Source organism: Balaenoptera acutorostrata, chromosome 13 (genome assembly GCF_949987535.1).
Source record: "Balaenoptera acutorostrata chromosome 13, mBalAcu1.1, whole genome shotgun sequence".
In the NCBI taxonomy this organism is placed as follows: domain Eukaryota; kingdom Metazoa; phylum Chordata; class Mammalia; order Artiodactyla; family Balaenopteridae; genus Balaenoptera; species Balaenoptera acutorostrata.
Window position 1 is genome coordinate 60,808,732 of NC_080076.1, and position 18,557 is coordinate 60,827,288.

At 42.5% G+C, this 18,557-nt stretch overlaps 1 protein-coding gene across 1 annotated transcript in view; it reads right to left on the reverse strand.

Annotated features, from left to right (window-relative positions):
* LAMA1 (laminin subunit alpha 1) overlaps window positions 1-18,557 on the reverse strand; it is a 149,897-nt gene that overhangs the window by 5,401 nt on the left and 125,939 nt on the right. Inside the window, exons 54-59 of the mRNA XM_057527375.1 lie at window positions 16,735-16,886; window positions 15,846-16,031; window positions 7,100-7,235; window positions 5,703-5,815; window positions 2,250-2,439; window positions 199-357 (exon numbers count right to left, since the gene is read on the reverse strand). Of these exons, the coding sequence (XP_057383358.1) occupies window positions 199-357; window positions 2,250-2,439; window positions 5,703-5,815; window positions 7,100-7,235; window positions 15,846-16,031; window positions 16,735-16,886 (936 nt within the window). The remainder of the gene's footprint in view (window positions 1-198; window positions 358-2,249; window positions 2,440-5,702; window positions 5,816-7,099; window positions 7,236-15,845; window positions 16,032-16,734; window positions 16,887-18,557) is intronic.

Sequence of the window (18,557 nt, forward strand, 5' to 3'; positions counted from 1 at the left end):
TAACTAACCAGCAGGAAGGCTGGTTGGGCTTCAAGGAGGAGCTCCAACACACAATCTAGGAACGTGGTTTGAAAGGCTTGCATCTTGCAGCCAAGCCCTGGGCCCAAACAAGATAATTTAAACATAAACATATTCCTCCACAAAACAAACACAACCACAATAAAGGCAAAATGGGCCCACAGAGAAAATGCTGCTTACATTTCCAATGTTCCTGGCCCTGTACTCGGAGGGAAGGCCTCCTAGGTACAGCTTTCCTTCCACATCCAACGTGGTAGCATCTCCCCCCGTGGTCACCATGGGCGATTCCTGGCCGTCAACCGTCATGAAGCCCTTCCTTTTAAAGTACTCTGTCTTGACCTAGAGCAATGTGAAAACATGCATAATTTCTAAGGAATCTGAGAAATAGCAGTAATAACCTGAATGAAATCCTAAAGGATGGCTCAGGTTTTCACACAGTTGGTGTTGAGAGGAGGCTGAGCCTGGAGCCGGTTAGAACACAGCGTGCTCTAAAAACAAATACAAATCAATGGAACAGGATAGAAAGCCCATAGATAAACCCACACACCTGTGGGCAACTAATCTATGACAATGGAGGCAAGGATATACAATGGAGAAAAGACAGCCTCTTCAATAAGTGGTGCTGGGAAAACTGGACAGCTACCGGTAAAACAATGAAATTAGAACATTCCCTAACACCATACATAAAAATAAACTCAAAATGGATTAGAGACCTAAATGTAAGACCAGACACTATAAAACTCTTAGAGGAAGACATAGGAAGCACACTCTTTGACATAAATCACAGCAATATCTTTTTTGATCCACCTCCTAGAGAAATGGAAGTAAAAGCAAAAATAAACAAATGGGACCTAATGAAACTTAAAAGCTTTTACAAAGCAAAGGAAACTACAAACAAGATGAAAAGACAACCCTCAGAATGGGAGAAAATATTTGCAAATGAATCAACGGACAAAGGATTAATCTCCAAAATATATAAACAGCTCATGCAGCTCAATATTAAAAAAACAAACAACCCAATCCAAAAATGGGCAGAAGACCTAAATAGACATTTCTCCAAAGAAGACATACAGATGGCCAAGAAGCACATGAAAAGCTGCTCAACATCACTAATTATTAGAGAAATGCAAATCAAAACTACAGTGAGGTATCACCTCACACCAGTTAGAATGGGCATCACCAGAAAATCTACAAACAACAAATGCTGGAAAGGGTGTGGAGAAAAGGGAACCCTCTTGCACTGTTGGTGAGAATGTAAATTGATACAGCCCCTACGGAGAACAGTATGGAGGTTCCTTAAAAAACTAAAAATAGAATTACCATATGACCCAGCAATCCCACTACTGGGCATATACCCAGAGAAAACCATAATTCAAAAAGACACATGCACCTCAATGTTCATTGCAGCACTATTTACAATAGCCAGGACATGGAAGCTACCTAAGTGCCCATCGACAGACGAATGGATAAAGAAGTTGTGGTACATATATACAATGGAATATTACTCAGCCATAAAAAGGAACGAAACTGGGTCATTTGTAGAAACGTGGATGAATCTAGAGACTGTCATACAGAGTGAAGTAAGTCAGAAAGAAAAACAGGTATCGTATACTAACGCATATATGTGGAACCTAGAAAAATGGTACAGATGAACAGGTTTGCAAGGCAGAAATTGAGACACAGGTGTAGAGAACAAACGTATGGACACCAAGGGGGGAAAGTAGCGGGGGTCAGGGGGTGGTGGTGTGATGAATTGGGAGATTGGGATTGACATGTATACACTAATATGTATAAAATGGATAACTAATAAGAACCTGCCGTATAAAAAAATAAATAAAATTCAAAAATTCAAAAAAAAAAAAAACACAGTGTGCTCCAGAGTCCTAGTCACAAGGACACAAATGCCATGATGTCAGGTTTGGCCCATTCATGCCACCCTGGGCTTGATTTACTTCTCATCAAGCCAAGGACATTTCTGGTGCCTTTTGTTCATTCTACCAATGTTTGCTGAGTGCCTACTAAGTGTCAGGCACTGAGTGAGGCCCTGGGGATATTTCCAGAAGCAGAAAAGGTCCCTGCCCGCAAGGAGCTTACATTCTATGGGGCAGATATCAGACACAAAGCAAGCTGGAAATCAAAGGGGATGATCCCACTACCGTGAAATGGAGTGGACAGTAGGGACAGGTGGAGCAAAACTCAGAACGAGTGATCACAGCTTCCTGAGAGCGTACCGTGTGCCACTGGCCGTCACCGAGCAGCGCAGGGTGTGAGACTTTTGTCCTGCCCTTCCCAAGATCGAACATGAAGTGGAGGCGGCCCCCGTGCAGCTGGAGCGTGGCGTAGTCAACCTGGTTCTGATGAGCCATGTAGTAAACCAGGCCACTGGAGGCGAACGTTCGGATACTTAGCTGGACCGAGAGCCTGGAGGGAAGCAAGAGCTCAGCTCTCAGGAATATGCTTTCACTTTTACTCTTTAAAATAACCTCAAAGAGAGACCCCAATAAGTATTTCAACATTTATATTTAACATCTCAGGTCATTCATCCCTTCATTTACTTATCCATTCATTCAACTCATGGTTACTGTGTACCTCCACCTGCCAGGAACGGTTCTAGGAGCAGAGGATCAGGTGGTGAACAGAGGAAGGTCCCTTCCCCCCTGAAACTAATACCAGAAATATATCAGAGGGTTAAAACTGGGTCATGTGAAGGCCCAAGTGGTGGCTACATTGAGTAGTCAGGGCAGGCCACTCTGAAAGGTGGTTATTTCTGAGACCGGAATGAAAGACAGGAGGAAGCCCCACAGACCTCCGCAGGAAAGGCCTGCATTTCGTTTTCAGACAGTGCAGAGTACGTGAAAACAACTGTTTGATTCTGGTGGCCGGCCGGGGGTCCCCAAGGGGGCCACGTGGGCGATGGCACCATAGAGGGGTGGAGGAAGGTTTCGTCTGGGTGTCTCCCCACAGAAGGGAGCACAGGGCCACTGAGGCGCACGGGGACGGGGGAAGGAGAGCATGGCGGCTTTCAGTGTAAGTGCAGTGGGAAGTCACGGCAGGGTTTTAAGAAGGGGGATGGGCATGGCTGGATTTATATCTTAAAAAGAACCTGTGATGCGAAGAGCAAATCAGATGGGGCCAGGGTGACAGCAGGTGTCAGGCTGGCAGCTATTACAGGAGTCCACAGAGGCCAGGTTGGGGCTCAGACCAGGGTCGTTTGGGGGGGGGATGCGGAGGAGGTGAACTAATACATGAAATGTTCTGGACGAAGAAGCCTCAGGACTTGCTGAGGGACTGAATTTGGAGAGTAAGGGAAAGAACAAGCTCTAGGTGTGGGCCTTGGGCAGCCAGGTGAATGGCGGTGACGCCTACAGAAATGCCGGTTTCGGGGCGACGGTGAATGCTCTCTCCGTGCATTGAGGTTGAGAGGCCTGTCCCCGTCCACGTGGAGATGTCCAGGCAGTTGGGTGTACAACCCCTGAGTTCTAGGTGGGGCTCAGAGCTAGCGATGTGGGTGCTGGTGCGAATAGATGGCATTTCACAGCCACTGGAACACAGGAGGCGCCGTGGAGGGGAGGCGGGAGGGGCGCTGCTCCCTCTGACAGCAGAGCAGCTGGAGGAGGGGACTGAACAGTGGGCGGGGTGGGGTGGGGGTGAGGGGAGTGTGGGGCCGCGGCCGTGAAGGGCACAGAGGGGCCCAGGGCGCTGATGCCGCTGAGCACCTGGAGGGGGCGGCACCACCACGCACGGTCGTGGCCGCAGCAGGGCTCCGACGACCTGGCGAGGAGCGAGGCGAGGCTGACCGGGTGGGGAGATGAGGGAATGGGAGGCGGGGAAAGACAGCCACGTAAGGCAACTCTTCCAAGACATTCCACTGTGAAGCAGAGCCCGGATATTGAGTGGGGTGGGCTGGGGTGTGCAGTGTACCGGAATGTTTCTGTTTAAAAGCTAGGAACTCCTAGAGAGGAAGTCGGCGCAGTGGTCACAAGCACCTGGGTGGGAGTCTGAGCAGGTGCCTCAATTTCCTGGTCTATAAAATGAAGATAATACCCTCCTCACAGGATAATTATGAGGACTAAGTTGGGGTTTGTGTGTAAAATACCGAGACGGTCTCTGGTACAAGTGTTTGCTCCTTGGTTGGTCTCACTGATGACGGGGTGATGGAGGTGATTCTGTCTGTGTGCTGACAGGATCAGGTATGAAAGAGGGAGAAATGGATGCTGCCCGTGTCCTGGGAGGAGGGGTGACGGCTCCAGTGGGCAAGACGAGGACCCTTCCTCCATGTGGCAGGGGAGGGGCGGGGGGGACAAAGGCAGGGTGCGCCTTCTGATGGTGGACAGAAGGATGGGCTCTTTCTTCTCAGTGAGGCAAGACAGCAGCTGGGGCATGAAGGGATCTGTGGGGATGCACAGAGTTTTGAGAGAAGAGAAGAAGCTACGAAAAATAAAAAAATGTGAATGTATTAGAGAAGTATACTGGCTCCCCATACGTTTGGAGTTTCAAGGTTCCATCTGAGATCTGTGGCCACAGCTTTAAAGTCAAACCAGGTAGGAAAAAGAGATGCACCTGTGCAGCCCTGACCACCAGCTCGGGTTCTGGCATGCATTAGGCCCCGTATGGGCTTTACCTGGGGTCACAGTGAAGAGATGAGAGGGTTAAGGGAGTTTGCAGAGGAACACCTGTAATAAAGGCATCAAGCCTATCTGGGTAAGGGGATAAACCGTGCTGTGGGAGATAGAGAAAGGGTGATGATGGTGAGAAAACATGAGGGCTCAGGGGTCTTGATGCGGTTGAGGGACTGCTGGAGCCGGAAGTAAGGGGGAGGAAGAGGGTTTAGTAGGATGCTTAAGGTAGAGAGTGTGGAGGTGGGGTGGGTACTTATGAAGTACTCAAGGGTGTGAGCATCGGGAGAGGGTGACTCGGAGGGAAGGACGAAAAGACAGATCTAAGCCAGAGGACCTCAAAGATGGGGTGCTGGGCAGCTGCTGAACTCATGGGGAACGATGGCAGGGGCTGCAGGGAGAAGACACTGAGCCGAGATGTGTACTGGGGCGGTGAGCTCAGATGACACAGCAGAGGCACAGCATGGCAGGCCTGAAGGTGCGGCCCTCAGGGCTGAGCCACAGGAAGAGCGGGGAGGACTGTGGGTCCTGAGGAGCCTGGGCCATGAGATCCCTGGGGTGTGAGCCGGCTTCACTGAACGAAGAAGGGTACCTGGGACAGGCATGTGTGAGGGCCGGGGGAACGTGCAGACTGGTGTGGGTGTGGCACCAGGAATTTGGGGGCACAGTGAAAGTTCGGGTAGGCACTTTCATCAGATTAGTGAATGCTTACTGTAGAATGGGGTTCAAAGGCCAGATGATCGATCCAGAGAACCTGGGATTCCAGAAGGAAGAGGGATTTACATACCTACGTGCTTTCCTACATACACACAGAGAGGCAGCAACCAGCCATCATCAAGATGGGGTAAAGACAAACCACAGAACCCCACTTAACCATGTTTACGCATCTGAGGTCCACAGAGGCTGCCTTCCTCTCTTTGCCTTCTCACTGCTGCCATATGGTGGCAAGTTGAACACTCCATGGTGAAACACAAGAAGCTTCTTCTAGAAAAGACCCATTGCTGAAGCACACGTCCTGGATTCATCTAGCAATGAGATGCCTCATGAGGACATCAGAGCAGTGCCTACCTCTTTCTGACAGCCAGCTGATTGAAGGGCAGCACCACGTGGCTGCCTTCTGCGAGGCCGAACTGGCGGGCGTTGGGGACGTACTCCGGGGCTCTGTCCACAGCACACAGTGCCTGTAAGAGACGCACACGGTTCTCAGCCACGCATGACCAGGACCCCCACTAACACTGACGCGTTCTTCCATGAGGGAAACGTCTCAGAAGCAACTGTGTCAGAGCACCAGCAGCACAAACACACAAGCACCGATTTTACCTTCTTTGCTTCGAACAGTTGACTCCACATCCCTTTCTTTATCTCTCTGAGAAGGCAATTAGAGCTTTCGTTTTTCACCTCAGCCCCACTTGAGTTCACCTAAATTCCCATGAATTTTCATCAGGCCTAAGGGGCAAAGGCCTTGCTCTGCGCCCCTGTGCTCCTGAAACCCCTGCTCTGGGGAGGGCCTGAGGATGTCAGCGGTTACAGGAGCACCTGCCTCACAAGCACCGGGCAGCTGTAAGTGCCCACAGGTGACAGGCCGAGCTTGTTCCACCCAGACAGGAGCAGGTGCAGCCAGGAGGAGCCGGGACCAAGTGAGGCCTTAGACTCAGTTTTCCACGTCGGTGGACGGATGCTACCAAGACAACTGTCCTGAACTCAAAGATGGGCCCTGCTTGCAAGGTACTGCTTTTGTGTGATTGTGCCAGCTAAATCAGAGTGTAAACTTTCAACCAAGGAAGCAGAGAAATCAGAAAAGGGAAAGAAAAGTGAAAACTAACAATGGCTGCTGTTAAAAATACTTGGTCAAACTGGCTTTTCCTAGATGAATCAAATCTTATTTTTTAAAGCAACAATGATACGTACGATGGCCTATATAAATACTTATTTTCATGTTTCTGACTAAATCCAAAGTGATACTGAGTCCTTATAAAGCCTCTGCCTCAAAGCTGGCTGTGTGGCAACCAAAAGAGGCGCCCGAGCATTAGACCTTGCAGCTCGGGACACTCTGCCATGTCTGATATGCTGTTTTCTCAGAGAGCCATCCCACTTGCCCCCCTGCTTCCCATCACAGGGGTGACCCTATAACTCTCCCAGATTCCTTTGGAAAGTGGCTTCCAGCTGGTTCTTCCAGCCAATGGAAGGCAGTGCTGGGAGGCTGGAGGGTGAATGGGAGAAGCCGCGTGTCTCTCCCTCCTTCCTGCCTCCCTGGCAGCGCCTGTCTTCTCTGTGCTCTGGCACCCACTGGGAGACCCTCTGCTCAGACTTGCTCCCTGGGCGGCCCCGGCTCTTCCCTCTGTGTGCTCATGGCTCCTGTGTGCTCCTGCAGCTTTATCACGAGGTCCCCATTTTAATGTCCTCTGGGTGGTGCTCTTTTTTTCTGACTGGACCTGAACCATAGAATTAAAGAAAGCCCTTCTTACTGGACTTGGTAAAGGCTGGGGCTCTGGCGGGAGTTCGCTGTCCTCTCCATGGAGAGCCAGCTTTGGCCGTTCTGAGAGCAAGCAGGAGTCCAAGTCCACATGTTCATAGCCAGTGGCACTAGTGAAATCCAAAAGTCTAGATACAAACAAAGTGTTTTCAAAATTAATGGAGATAATACAAGCCAACACATGAACCAAGGTCATGTGATTATTGAACACTTAAAATCCATTAAAAAACATTAATATAATACTCTTAGAGTAACCAAATCGACTGTCTCCCACAGTGACTAGAAGTCCACATAACCTCCCTTATCTATTGTCTTCTTTGATTCTTCTGCCTGAAATGGCAGCCCCCTGTCCGCCCGCCCCACAGCCCATTCCCCTGTGTCCACCTGGCCATTCCTGAGTGTCCCTCAGGAGTCGGCTCAAATGCTGTCACCTGCTCCTGCAGCCTTGGCCGGGCTGCCTCAGGGCGAGAAGCTGGCTGTGGCCCCCACAGCGCTGCACAGCGGCCTCCGTGAAACACTGGCTTCTTTCTCACAGCTCCCCTTTGCCAGGAAGTCGTGAACTACCCTTGTCACATGTCCCTTTACTCTACAACATGTCCCCCATCTGCACGTCCTTTGTTGGCACTTTCCGAGGACATGGCTGGGAACAGTAGTACAAAGATGTTTCTGCCCTATCAGGTTCCCAGTCTCACGGCTTTCAGGAACAAGAAGATGCCTAATTGATTAGTTAATTAATAAACAATTGGGTGAATAAATATATCAAGTTACAAATAACTGCTCAAGGTTCTGACATCATCACTGTGTTGAAACCCAAGACGATGTTTTATTCTTTTAAATTTCAAGGCTCCTAAGAGGTTCCTTCACAGAGGACACGGCGGCCATGAAAGATCCAAGTCCTTGCTCAAGGTCACAGAGCAGGTCAGCAGCCCAGCAAGGAGGGGAACTTCAGTCTCCTGACACTCGGGCACATTTAGTTTCTCCTGTGTGGGTTCTGTCCACCCTCTCCCCCCACCGCCCAGGACAGAGCACAGCTTCTGTCCCCCAGCATGCTGACCACAGGCAGAGGGGCAGTGAACAGGAAATAAATGCCTGTGGGCACATGTAATTCCCTTCCTCATGGTCAGCTCCACGCGGGAGCAGAGACTTCCAGTTCTTAATCAGACAGTAATTGTTCGAGGAGGAGCCACTAATAATCTGAAGTTGCAAGTAGCCCAGCAGTAAAGGGTCCTTTATGCTCACCCTGCATTCCATACCCCTCCCTCCCCCCGGCCTGAGTGAGCCAGGGCCCCCGAATCAGCTGCTCCTTTAACCCCGTCCTTTCTGGGTGGCGAACTGACACCCTCAGGCGACCTACATGCAGAGGCGGGGCCAAATCCAAAGCTGAGCCCCAGGAGTTGTGTGAACAAAGAAGAGAAAGGGAAATTTCTCCCAGCAGCCTCAGGAGCAGCGGATTAAATCTCCACAATCAACTTGATGTACCTTGCATCTCTGGAATACCTGAATAGACAACGAATCATCCCAAAATTGAGGTGGTAGACTTTGGCAGCAACTGTAGACTTGGGGTTTGCTTCCTGCATCTAATTTGTTTCTGCTTTTATGTTTATTTTAGTTTAGTATTTAGAGTTTATTATCATTGGTAGATTTGTTTATTGATTTGGTTGCTCGCTTCCTTTTTTTTTTATATATAGAGATATATATTTTTTTCCTTTTTCTCTTTTTGTGACTGTGTATGTGTATGCTTCTTTGTGTGATTTTGTCTGTATAGCTTTGCTTTTACCATTTGTCCTAAGGTTCTGTCTGTCCATTTTGTTTTTGTTTTTTTTCAGTTTTTAGCATTGGTGGATTTGTTTTTTGGTTTGGTTGCTCTCTTCTTTCTTTCTTTTTTATTACTTTAAAATTTTTTTATTTTTAATAATTGTTAAAATTTTTATTTTAACAACTTTATTTTATTTTTTTCTTTCTTTCTTTCTTTTTTTCTCCCTTTTCTTCTGAGCGATGGGGCTAACAGGGTCTTGGTGCTCTGGCCACATGTCAGGCCTGTGCCTCTGAGAAGGGGAGCCGAGTTCAAGACATTGGTCTACCAGAGACCTCCCGGCTCCATGTAATATCAAACGGTGAAAGCTCTCCCAGAGATCTCCATCTCAACGCTAAAACCCAGCTCCACTCAACGACCAGCAAGCTACAGTGCTAGACACCCTATGCCAAACAACTAGCAAGACAGGAACACAACCTCACCCATTAGTAGAGAGGCTGCCTAAAATCATAACAAGGTCACAGACACCCCAAAACACACCACCAGATGCAGTCCTGCCCACCAGAAAGACAAGATGCAGCCTCATCCACCAGAACACAGGCACCATCCCCTCCACCAGGAAGCCTACACAACCCACTGATCCAACCTTAGCCACTGGGGGCAGACACCAAAAACAACGGGAAGTACGAACATGCAGCCTGCGAAAAGGAGACCTCAAACACAGTAAGTTAAACAAAATGAGAAGACAGAGAAACACACAGCAGATGAAGGAGCAAGGCAAAAACCCACCAGCCCAAACAAATGAAGAGGAAATAGGCAGTCTACCTGAAAAAGAATTCAGAGTAATGATAGTAAAGATGACCCAAAATCTTGGAAACAGAACGGAGAAAATACAAGAAACGTTTAACAAGGACCTAGAAGAACTAAAGAGCAAACAAACAATGATGAACAATACAATAAATGAAATTAAAAATTCTCCAGAAGGAATCAATTGCAGAATAACTGAGGCAGAAGAATGGATAAGTGACCTGGAAGATAAATAGTGGGAATAACTACCGTAGAGCAGAATAAGGAAAAAAGAATGAAAAGAATTGAGGACAGTCTCAGAGACCTCTGGGACAACGTTAAATGCACCAACATTCGAATTATAGGGGTGTCAGAAGAAGAAGAGAAAAAGAAAGGGACTGAGAAAATATTTGAAGAGATTATAGTGGAAAACTTCCCTAATATGGGAAAGGAAACAGTTAATCAAGTCCAGGAAGCACAGAGAGTCCCATACAGGATAAATCCAAGGAGAAACACGCCTAGACACATATTAATCAAACTATCAAAACTTAAATACAAAGAAAAAATATTAAAAGCAGCAAGGGAAAAACAACAAATAACATAGAAGGGAATCCCCATTAGGTTAACAGCTGATCTTTCAGCAGAATCTCTGCAAACCAAAAGGGAGTGGCAGGACATACTTAAAGTGATGAAAGGGAAAAACCTATAACCAAGATTACTCTACCCAGCAAGGGTCTCATTCAGAATCGACAGAGAATTAAAAGCTTCACAGACAAGCAAAAGCTAAGAGAATTCAGCACCACCAAACCAGCTTTACAACAAATGCTAAAGGAACTTCTCTAGGCAAGAAACACAAGAGGAGGAAAAGACCTACAATAACAAACCCAAAACAATTAAGAAAATGGTAATAGGAACATAAATATCAATAACTACCTTAAATGTAAATGGATTAAATGCTCCAGCCAAAAGATATAGACTGGCTGAATAGATACAAAAACAAGACCCGTATATATGCTGTCTACAAGAGACCCACTTCAGACCTAGGGACACATACAGACTGAAAGTAAGGGGATGGAAAAAGATATTCCATGCAAATGGAAATCAAAAGAAAGCTGGAGTAGCAATTCTCATATCAGACAAAATGGACTTTAAAATAAAGACTATTACAAGAGACAAAGAAGGACACTACATAATGATCAAGGGATCGATCCAAGAAGAAGATATAACGATAGTAAATATTTATGCACCCAACATAGGAGCACCTCAATACATAAGGCAAATGCTAACAGCCATAAAAGGGGAAATCAACAGTAGCACAATCATAGTAGGGGACTTTAACACCCCACCTTCACCAATGGACAGATCATCCAAAATGAAAATAAATAAGGAAACACAAGCTTTAAATGATACATTAAACAGGATGGACTTAATTGATATTTATAGGACATTCCATCCAAAAACAACAGAATACACTTTCTTCTCAAGTGCTCATGGAACATTCTCCAGGATAGATCATATCTTGGGTCACAAATCAAGCCTTGGTAAATTTAAGAAAATTGAAATCATATCAAGTATCTTTTCCAACCACAACGCTATGAGACTAGATATCAATTACAGGAAAAAAAGCTGTAAAAAATACAGACACATGGAGGCTGAACAATACACTACTAAATAACCAAGAGATCACAGAAGAAATCAAAGAGGAAATCAAAAAATATCTAGAAACAAATGACAGTGAAAACATGATGACCCAAAACCTATGGCATGCAGCAAAAGCAGTTCTAAGGGGGAAGTTTATAGCAATACAATCCTACCTTAAGAAACAAGAAACATCTCAAATAAACAACCTAACCTTACACCTAAGGCAATTAGAGAAAGAAGAACAAAAAAAAACCCAAAGTTAGCAGAAGGAAAGAAATCATAAAGATCAGATCAGAAATAAATGAAAAAGGAATGAAGGAAACAATAGCAAAGATCCATAAAACTAAAAGCTGGTTCTTTGAAAGATAAACAAAATTGATAAACCATTAGCCAGATTCATCAAGAAAAAAAGGGAGAAGACTCAAATCAATAGAATTAGAAATGAAAAAGGAGAAGTAACAACTGACACTGCAGAAATACAAAGGATCATGAGAGATTACTACAAGTAACTATATGCCAATAAAATGGAAAACCTGGAAGAAATGGACAAATTCTTAGAAAAGTACAACCTTCTGAGACTGAACCAGGAAGAAAAAGAAAATATGAACAGACCAATCACAAGCACTGAAATTGAAACTGTGATTAAAAATCTTCCAAGAAACAAAAGCCCAGGACCAGATGACTTCACAGCTAAATTCTATCAAACATTTAGAGAAGATCTAACACCTATCCTTCTCAAACTCTTCCAAAATATAGCAGAGGGAGGAACATTCCCAAACTCATTCTACGAGGCCACCATCACCCTGATACCAAAACCAGACAAAGATGTCACAAAGAAAGAAAACTACAGGCCAATATCACTGATGAGCAAAGATGTAAAAATCCTCAACAAAATACTAGCAAACAGAATCCAACAGCACATTAAAAGGATCATACACCATGATCAGGTGGGGTTTATCCCAGGAATGCAAGGATTCTTCAATATGTGCAAGTCAATCAATGTGATAAACCATATTAACAAATTGAAGGAGAAAAACCATATGATCATCTCAATAGATGCAGAAAAAGCTTTCGACAAAATTCAACGCCTATTTATGACAAAAACCCTCCAGAAAGTAGGCATAGAGGGAACTTACCTCAACATAATAAAGGCCATATATGACAAACCCACAGCCAACATCATTCTCAATGGTGAAAAACTGAAAGCATTTCCTCTAAGATCAGGAAGAAGACAAGGATGTCCACTCTCACCACTATTATTCAACATAGTTTTGGAAGTTTTAGCCACAGCAATCAGAGAAGAAAAACAAAAGGAGTACAAATCGGAAAAGAAGAAGTAAAGCTGTCACTGTTTGCAGATGACATAATACTATACATAGAGAATCCTAAAGATGCTACCAGAAAACTACTAGAGCTAATCAGTGAATTTGCTGAAGTACCAGGACACAAAATTAATGCACAGAAATCTCTTGCATTCCTATACACTAGTGATGAAAAATCTGAAAGAGAAATTAAGGAAACACTCCCATTTACCACTGCAACAAAAAGAATAAAATACCTAGGAATAAACCTACCTAATGAGACAAAAGACCTGTATGCAGAAAACTATAAGACACTGATGAAAGAAATTAAAGATGATACAAACAGGTGGAGAGATATACCACGTTCTTGGATTGGAAGAATCAGCATTGTGAAAATGACTCTACTACCCAAAGCAATCTACAGATTCAATGCAATCCCTATCAAACTACCAGTGGAATTTTTCACAGAACTAGAACCAAAAATTTCACAATTTGTATGGAAATACAAAAGACCCCGAATAGCCAAAGCAATCTTGAGAAAGAAAAACGGAGCTGGAGGAATCAGGCTCCCAGACTTCAGACTATACTACAAGGTACAGTGATCAATACAGTATGGTACTGGCAGAAAAACAGATATATAGATCAATGGATAGAAAGGATAGAAAGCCCAGAGGTAAACCCACACACCTATGGTCACCTTAGTTTTGATAAAGGAGGCAAGATTATACAATGGAGAAAAGACAGCCTCTTCAATAAGTGGTGCTGGGAAAACTGGACAGCTACATGTAAAAGAATGAAATTAGAACACTCCCTAACACCATACACAAAAATAAACTCAAAATCGATTAAAGACCTAAATGTAAGACCAGACACTATAAAACTCTTAGAGGAAAACATAGGCAGAACACTCTATGACATAAATCACAGCAAGATCCTTTTTGACCTACCTCCTAGAGAAATGGAAATAAAAACACAAATAAACAAATGGGACCTAATGAAACTTAAAAGCTTTTGCACAGCAAAGGAAAACATAAACAAGATGAAAAGACAACTCTCAGAATGGGAGAAAATATTTGCAAATGAAGCAACTGACAAAGGATTAATTTCCAAAATTTACAAGCAGCTCATGAAGCTCAATATCAAAAAAACAAACAACCCAATCCAAAAATGGGCAGAAGACCTAAATAGACATTTCTCCAAAGAAGATATACAGATTGCCAACAAGCACATGAAAGGATACTCAACATCACTAGTCATTAGAGAAATGCAAATCAAAACTACAATGAGGTATCACCTCACACCAGTCAGAATGGCCATCATCAAAATCTACAAACAATAACTGTTGGAGAGGGTGTGGAGAAAAGGGAACCCTCTTGCACTGTTGGTGGGAATGTAAATTGATACAGCCACTATGGAGAATAGTATGGAGGTTCATTAAAAAAACTAAAAATAGAACTACCATACGACCCAGCAGTCCCACTACTGGGCATATATCCTGAGAAAACCATAATTCAAAAAGAGTCATATACCGGAAATATGTTAATATAAATGTTTCAGACATTACATGAAATTTCTAAAAATCTTGTATTTGTATGGAAATATGTATGGAAATATGTTAATATAAATGTTTCAGACATTACAGGAAACGTCTAAAAATCTTATATGTTCTGGTATAATGTTATAAGTAATAATCCTAGTTATTACTTTAAAATGTATATCTCAGAAATAACTAATTTTCTTGTCAACTGCATTATTATGAACTTTCATCAAATCTTTAACCATGGTCATTTTTAAGTCTTTTGTCATTTACAGACAGTTCTGGGTGTACTCTGATGATTTTGCAAATATGTTCCTATAAAAGAGTTTCATCTTCAAGAAATTCATGGAAAAGACTCTGACAAGTACAGGTTTCTGGTAACTGACTGTACTGCTGAACTGAATGAATAAGCATTTTCAGAACTCTAATGAAAAACTGATGAACTCATAAAAGTGCTAACAAAAGATCAAGATGAAAAAAAAGAAATTAATTACATGGGACTGAGTGAACTGATGAGGATGAGTATAATTTTTGTGACTTTCTGTCTGAATTAAAAAAAAAAAAAAATCCCACAAGGACTCAGAGGAAAAGAATATACAAATCAATTTTCACTGCAAAGTAAAGGAGCTGTTACAGTGGAGGATTACTGGACTGAATGTCAATGTTATGACATAGTATAAGTGTGTTTCATGTTTGGTAATTGCAATCGTTGCTTTTGTTGTGGTCATCCATGTACAATGCTTGGTGTCAGTCTATCTATCTCTTGTAAAAATAAAATACAGTGTGTGTGTGTGGAAAAAAAAAAAAAAAAAAAGAGTCATATACCAAAATGTTCATTGCAGCTCTATTTACAATAGCCAGGACATGGAAGCTACCTAAGTGTCCATCGACAGATGAATGGATAAAGAAGATGTGGCACATATATACAATGGAATATTACTCAGCCATAAAAAGAAACGAAATTGAGTTATTTGTAGTGAGGTGGATGGACCTAGAGTCTGTCATACAGCGTGAAGTAAGTCAGAAAGAGAAAAACAAGTACCATATGCTAACACATATATATGGAATCTAAAAAAAAAATGGTTCTGAAGAACCTAGGGGCAGGACAGCAATAAAGACGCAAACGTAGAGAATGCACTTGAGGACATGGGGAGGGGGAAGGGTAAGCTGGGATGAAGTGAGAGAGTGGCATGAACATATATACACTACCAGATGTAAAATAGCTAGCTAGTGGGAAGCAGCCACATAGCACAGGAAGATCAGCTCGGTGCTTTGTGACCACCTAGAGGGGTGGGATAGGGAGGGTGGGAGGGAGACGCAATAGGGTGGAGATATGGGGATATATGTATATGTATAGCTGATTCACTTTGTTATAAAGCAGAAACTAATACACCATTGTAAAGCAATTATACTCCAATAAAGATATTAAAAAAAAATGCATGCCAAAATGTATTTGACCTCTGCTGTGTGTGGACAGTACTATGGAACTAATGTTTAGTGGTTCTTTTTTTCTCATGCATGATGACCAGATTTTTCCATCATTCTAGTCTAATAAATCTATTTGGGGGACTTTATAGAACAAGGGATTCACTTGTCATTTGGGAACTTGTAGAATTTGGGGCCATCTCAAACAGCAAAATTAGGTTATAGATTAGTGACAGTACTGGGCATTAAAAGATCAGGAAGTGCAAAATCACGCGGAGAGCACAGTCACACTTACTCCATGTTAAAGATCAGGTTTTGGATACAGCCATGGAATGAGCTTCTCATCTTGAGCATGGGTGTCCCCTTGCCCTCTGGAACACCACCTATATACAGGTTGGACACACTTATTGTCCTGCTTTCTGCTGATGGGCCCAGCTTCATTTCCACAGGAGCTGTCTCATCTAGTTGGACAGTGATAATTCTAAAAGGTTAAAGGAGAAAATAAAGGTTTTAAAATATAATGAAACATAACTGTCCATTTTAATATCTAATTCCAGCAAGTTCTTACTGAATAATAAAAGTTCCTTGAAGATACATTTTAACATGACATTGAACATGTGTGTGAATAAAAAAGTGAATCTTGAATATTAAAACTTGCAGCTAAATGTTCTCCAGAAATGAATGGAATGTGATTAAATGTTATTCAGTTCAATTGCTTTTTGGAGAGTATCTTTTACTTCTTTACCTGTGACAAAATGTGCAGTGTTTTTTTAAAACTTTTGGTCTACAGTTTTGGAGAGAAATTATATAGAAATGTTGATGTGACACTGTTTACTATTTCACTGTTTACATTTTACTATTTACTATGTCACTATTTGCTATTTTACCATTCACTATTAGAATTTACTAATACTGTAACACTATTTGACACAGAATTATTCCAGTGTAAAGATAATTTATGCCAGGCCCCAGAAAAGGGCAGGTTTAAGATTGTTTAATTATGAAAATTCTGCAAATATCTTATTACAAAGCAGATGAAATTGTTTTCCAAAGAGGTATTCTATCAAGCTTCTAGAATTATTTTGGAATTATAAAGACTCTGAATGACATCATACTAATTTTCCCAATCATTTCACTGCATACAGGCTTCCTACTGGGGAACCTTCGAAAGGTGACGCAAATACCTCCCGCTCCTTATCAAGGAGATGGAATGCTCTTGACCGTCGCCATATGTGCCCGTGGGAGCATGCAGGAGAGCTCTTCTCAGGCTGGTTCCATCCCCAGGATTAACATGCACTTCAATGTGGCCTTCAATTAGCATGATGGAAAAGAAGGGCTGGGAAGGTCACACAGAGAATTCCCATAGAAAAGACATTACTATAGGATTTAAAGAATTATCATCTTATGAAGGTAATGTGGGAGTATTGGCACCAAGGAAGCAGTTCCTTAAGAATATCACCATCTAACACAACTATTTTATACTTTGTATATTGCTTTCTAACCTCTGCTGACATAATTTACATTCTGCATTATGCTATTATCACTAACCATATCAAAGATTTCCATTTCTACAGTCTTCATACTTATTATTTATTGCTACATTATGTACTAACAAATAGTTACATTGTAAGTCATTGATCTGTTTCTCCCTTTTCCGTTTTACTGAGATACCATTGTGTTAGTCTTGTATATAACACAACCATTGGATATTTGAATATACTGTAAAATGATCACCTCATATAGTTACAAAATTTTTTCTTGTGGTGAGAACTTTTAAGATCTACTCTCTTAGCAACTTTCAAATATGCAATATGATATTGTGACTACAGTCACCATGCTGTACATCACATCCCCAAAACTTATCTTACAACTGGAAGTTTGTACCTTTGAGCTCCTTCACCCCCTTCTCTCCTGCCCCTACCTCTGGTAACCACCAATCTGTTCTGTCTCTATGAGTTTGTTTTGTTAAGATTCCACATATAAATGAGATCATACAGTATTTGTCTTTCTCTGTTTGACCTATTTCATTTAACATAATGCCCTCAAGGTTCATGCATGTTGTTTTAAATGGTAGGATTTCCTCCTATTTTATGGCTGAATAATATTCCACTGTATAAATAAATAAATAAATAGATATTGATATATATGTATACTATACACACACCACATCTTTATCCATTCTTCTATTGATAGACACTCACTTTGTTTCCGTGTCTTGACTACAGTAAATAATGTTGCAATGAACAAGAGGGTATAGATATCTCTTCAAGATAGTGATTTCATTTCCTTCAAATATATACCCAGAAATGGAATTGCTGGATCTCATTTCCTTCAAATACATACCCAGAAGTGGAATTGCTGGATCATATGGGAGTTCGATTTTTAATTTTTTGAGAAAGCCCCATACTGTTTTCCATAGTGGCTGTACCAATATATTATACATTCCCACTAGCAGTGCACAAGGGTTCCCTCATCCTCACCAGCACTTGTTATCTCTTATCTTTTTTGATGGTTGCCATTCTCAGAGGTGTGAGGTGAAATCTCACTGTGGGATCTATTCCTTTTTTAAAAATTTAGGTAGTTTCTAATTTTTTATTACCGTACATAATGAACATTTAACTGGTTTTTTTTTTTTTTTTTGCCTGTGAAATTTTTCTAAGATTTCTAAAGGTGGGATTAAAGAGTTGAAGGTTTGAAAATGTTTAAAGCTCTTAACACTCTTTTGCCACATTGAGAGAGGTCCACCAGCAGAACTGGAATGGGAGTGTTTCACAAGGTCTTGCCAGCACTGGATGACACCGTTCTTTTTGCTGACTTAGTAGCAAATTTTGATTTACAAGAGGTCCTATTAAGATTGGTGGAGAAAAACAGTTTGATAGTTCCTCAAGAAGTTAAACATAGAATTCCCATATGACCCAGCAATTCCACCCATAGGTATATACCCAAAAGAATAGAAAACAGGTACTCTAACAAATACTTGTATGCAGATGTTCATAGCAGCATTATT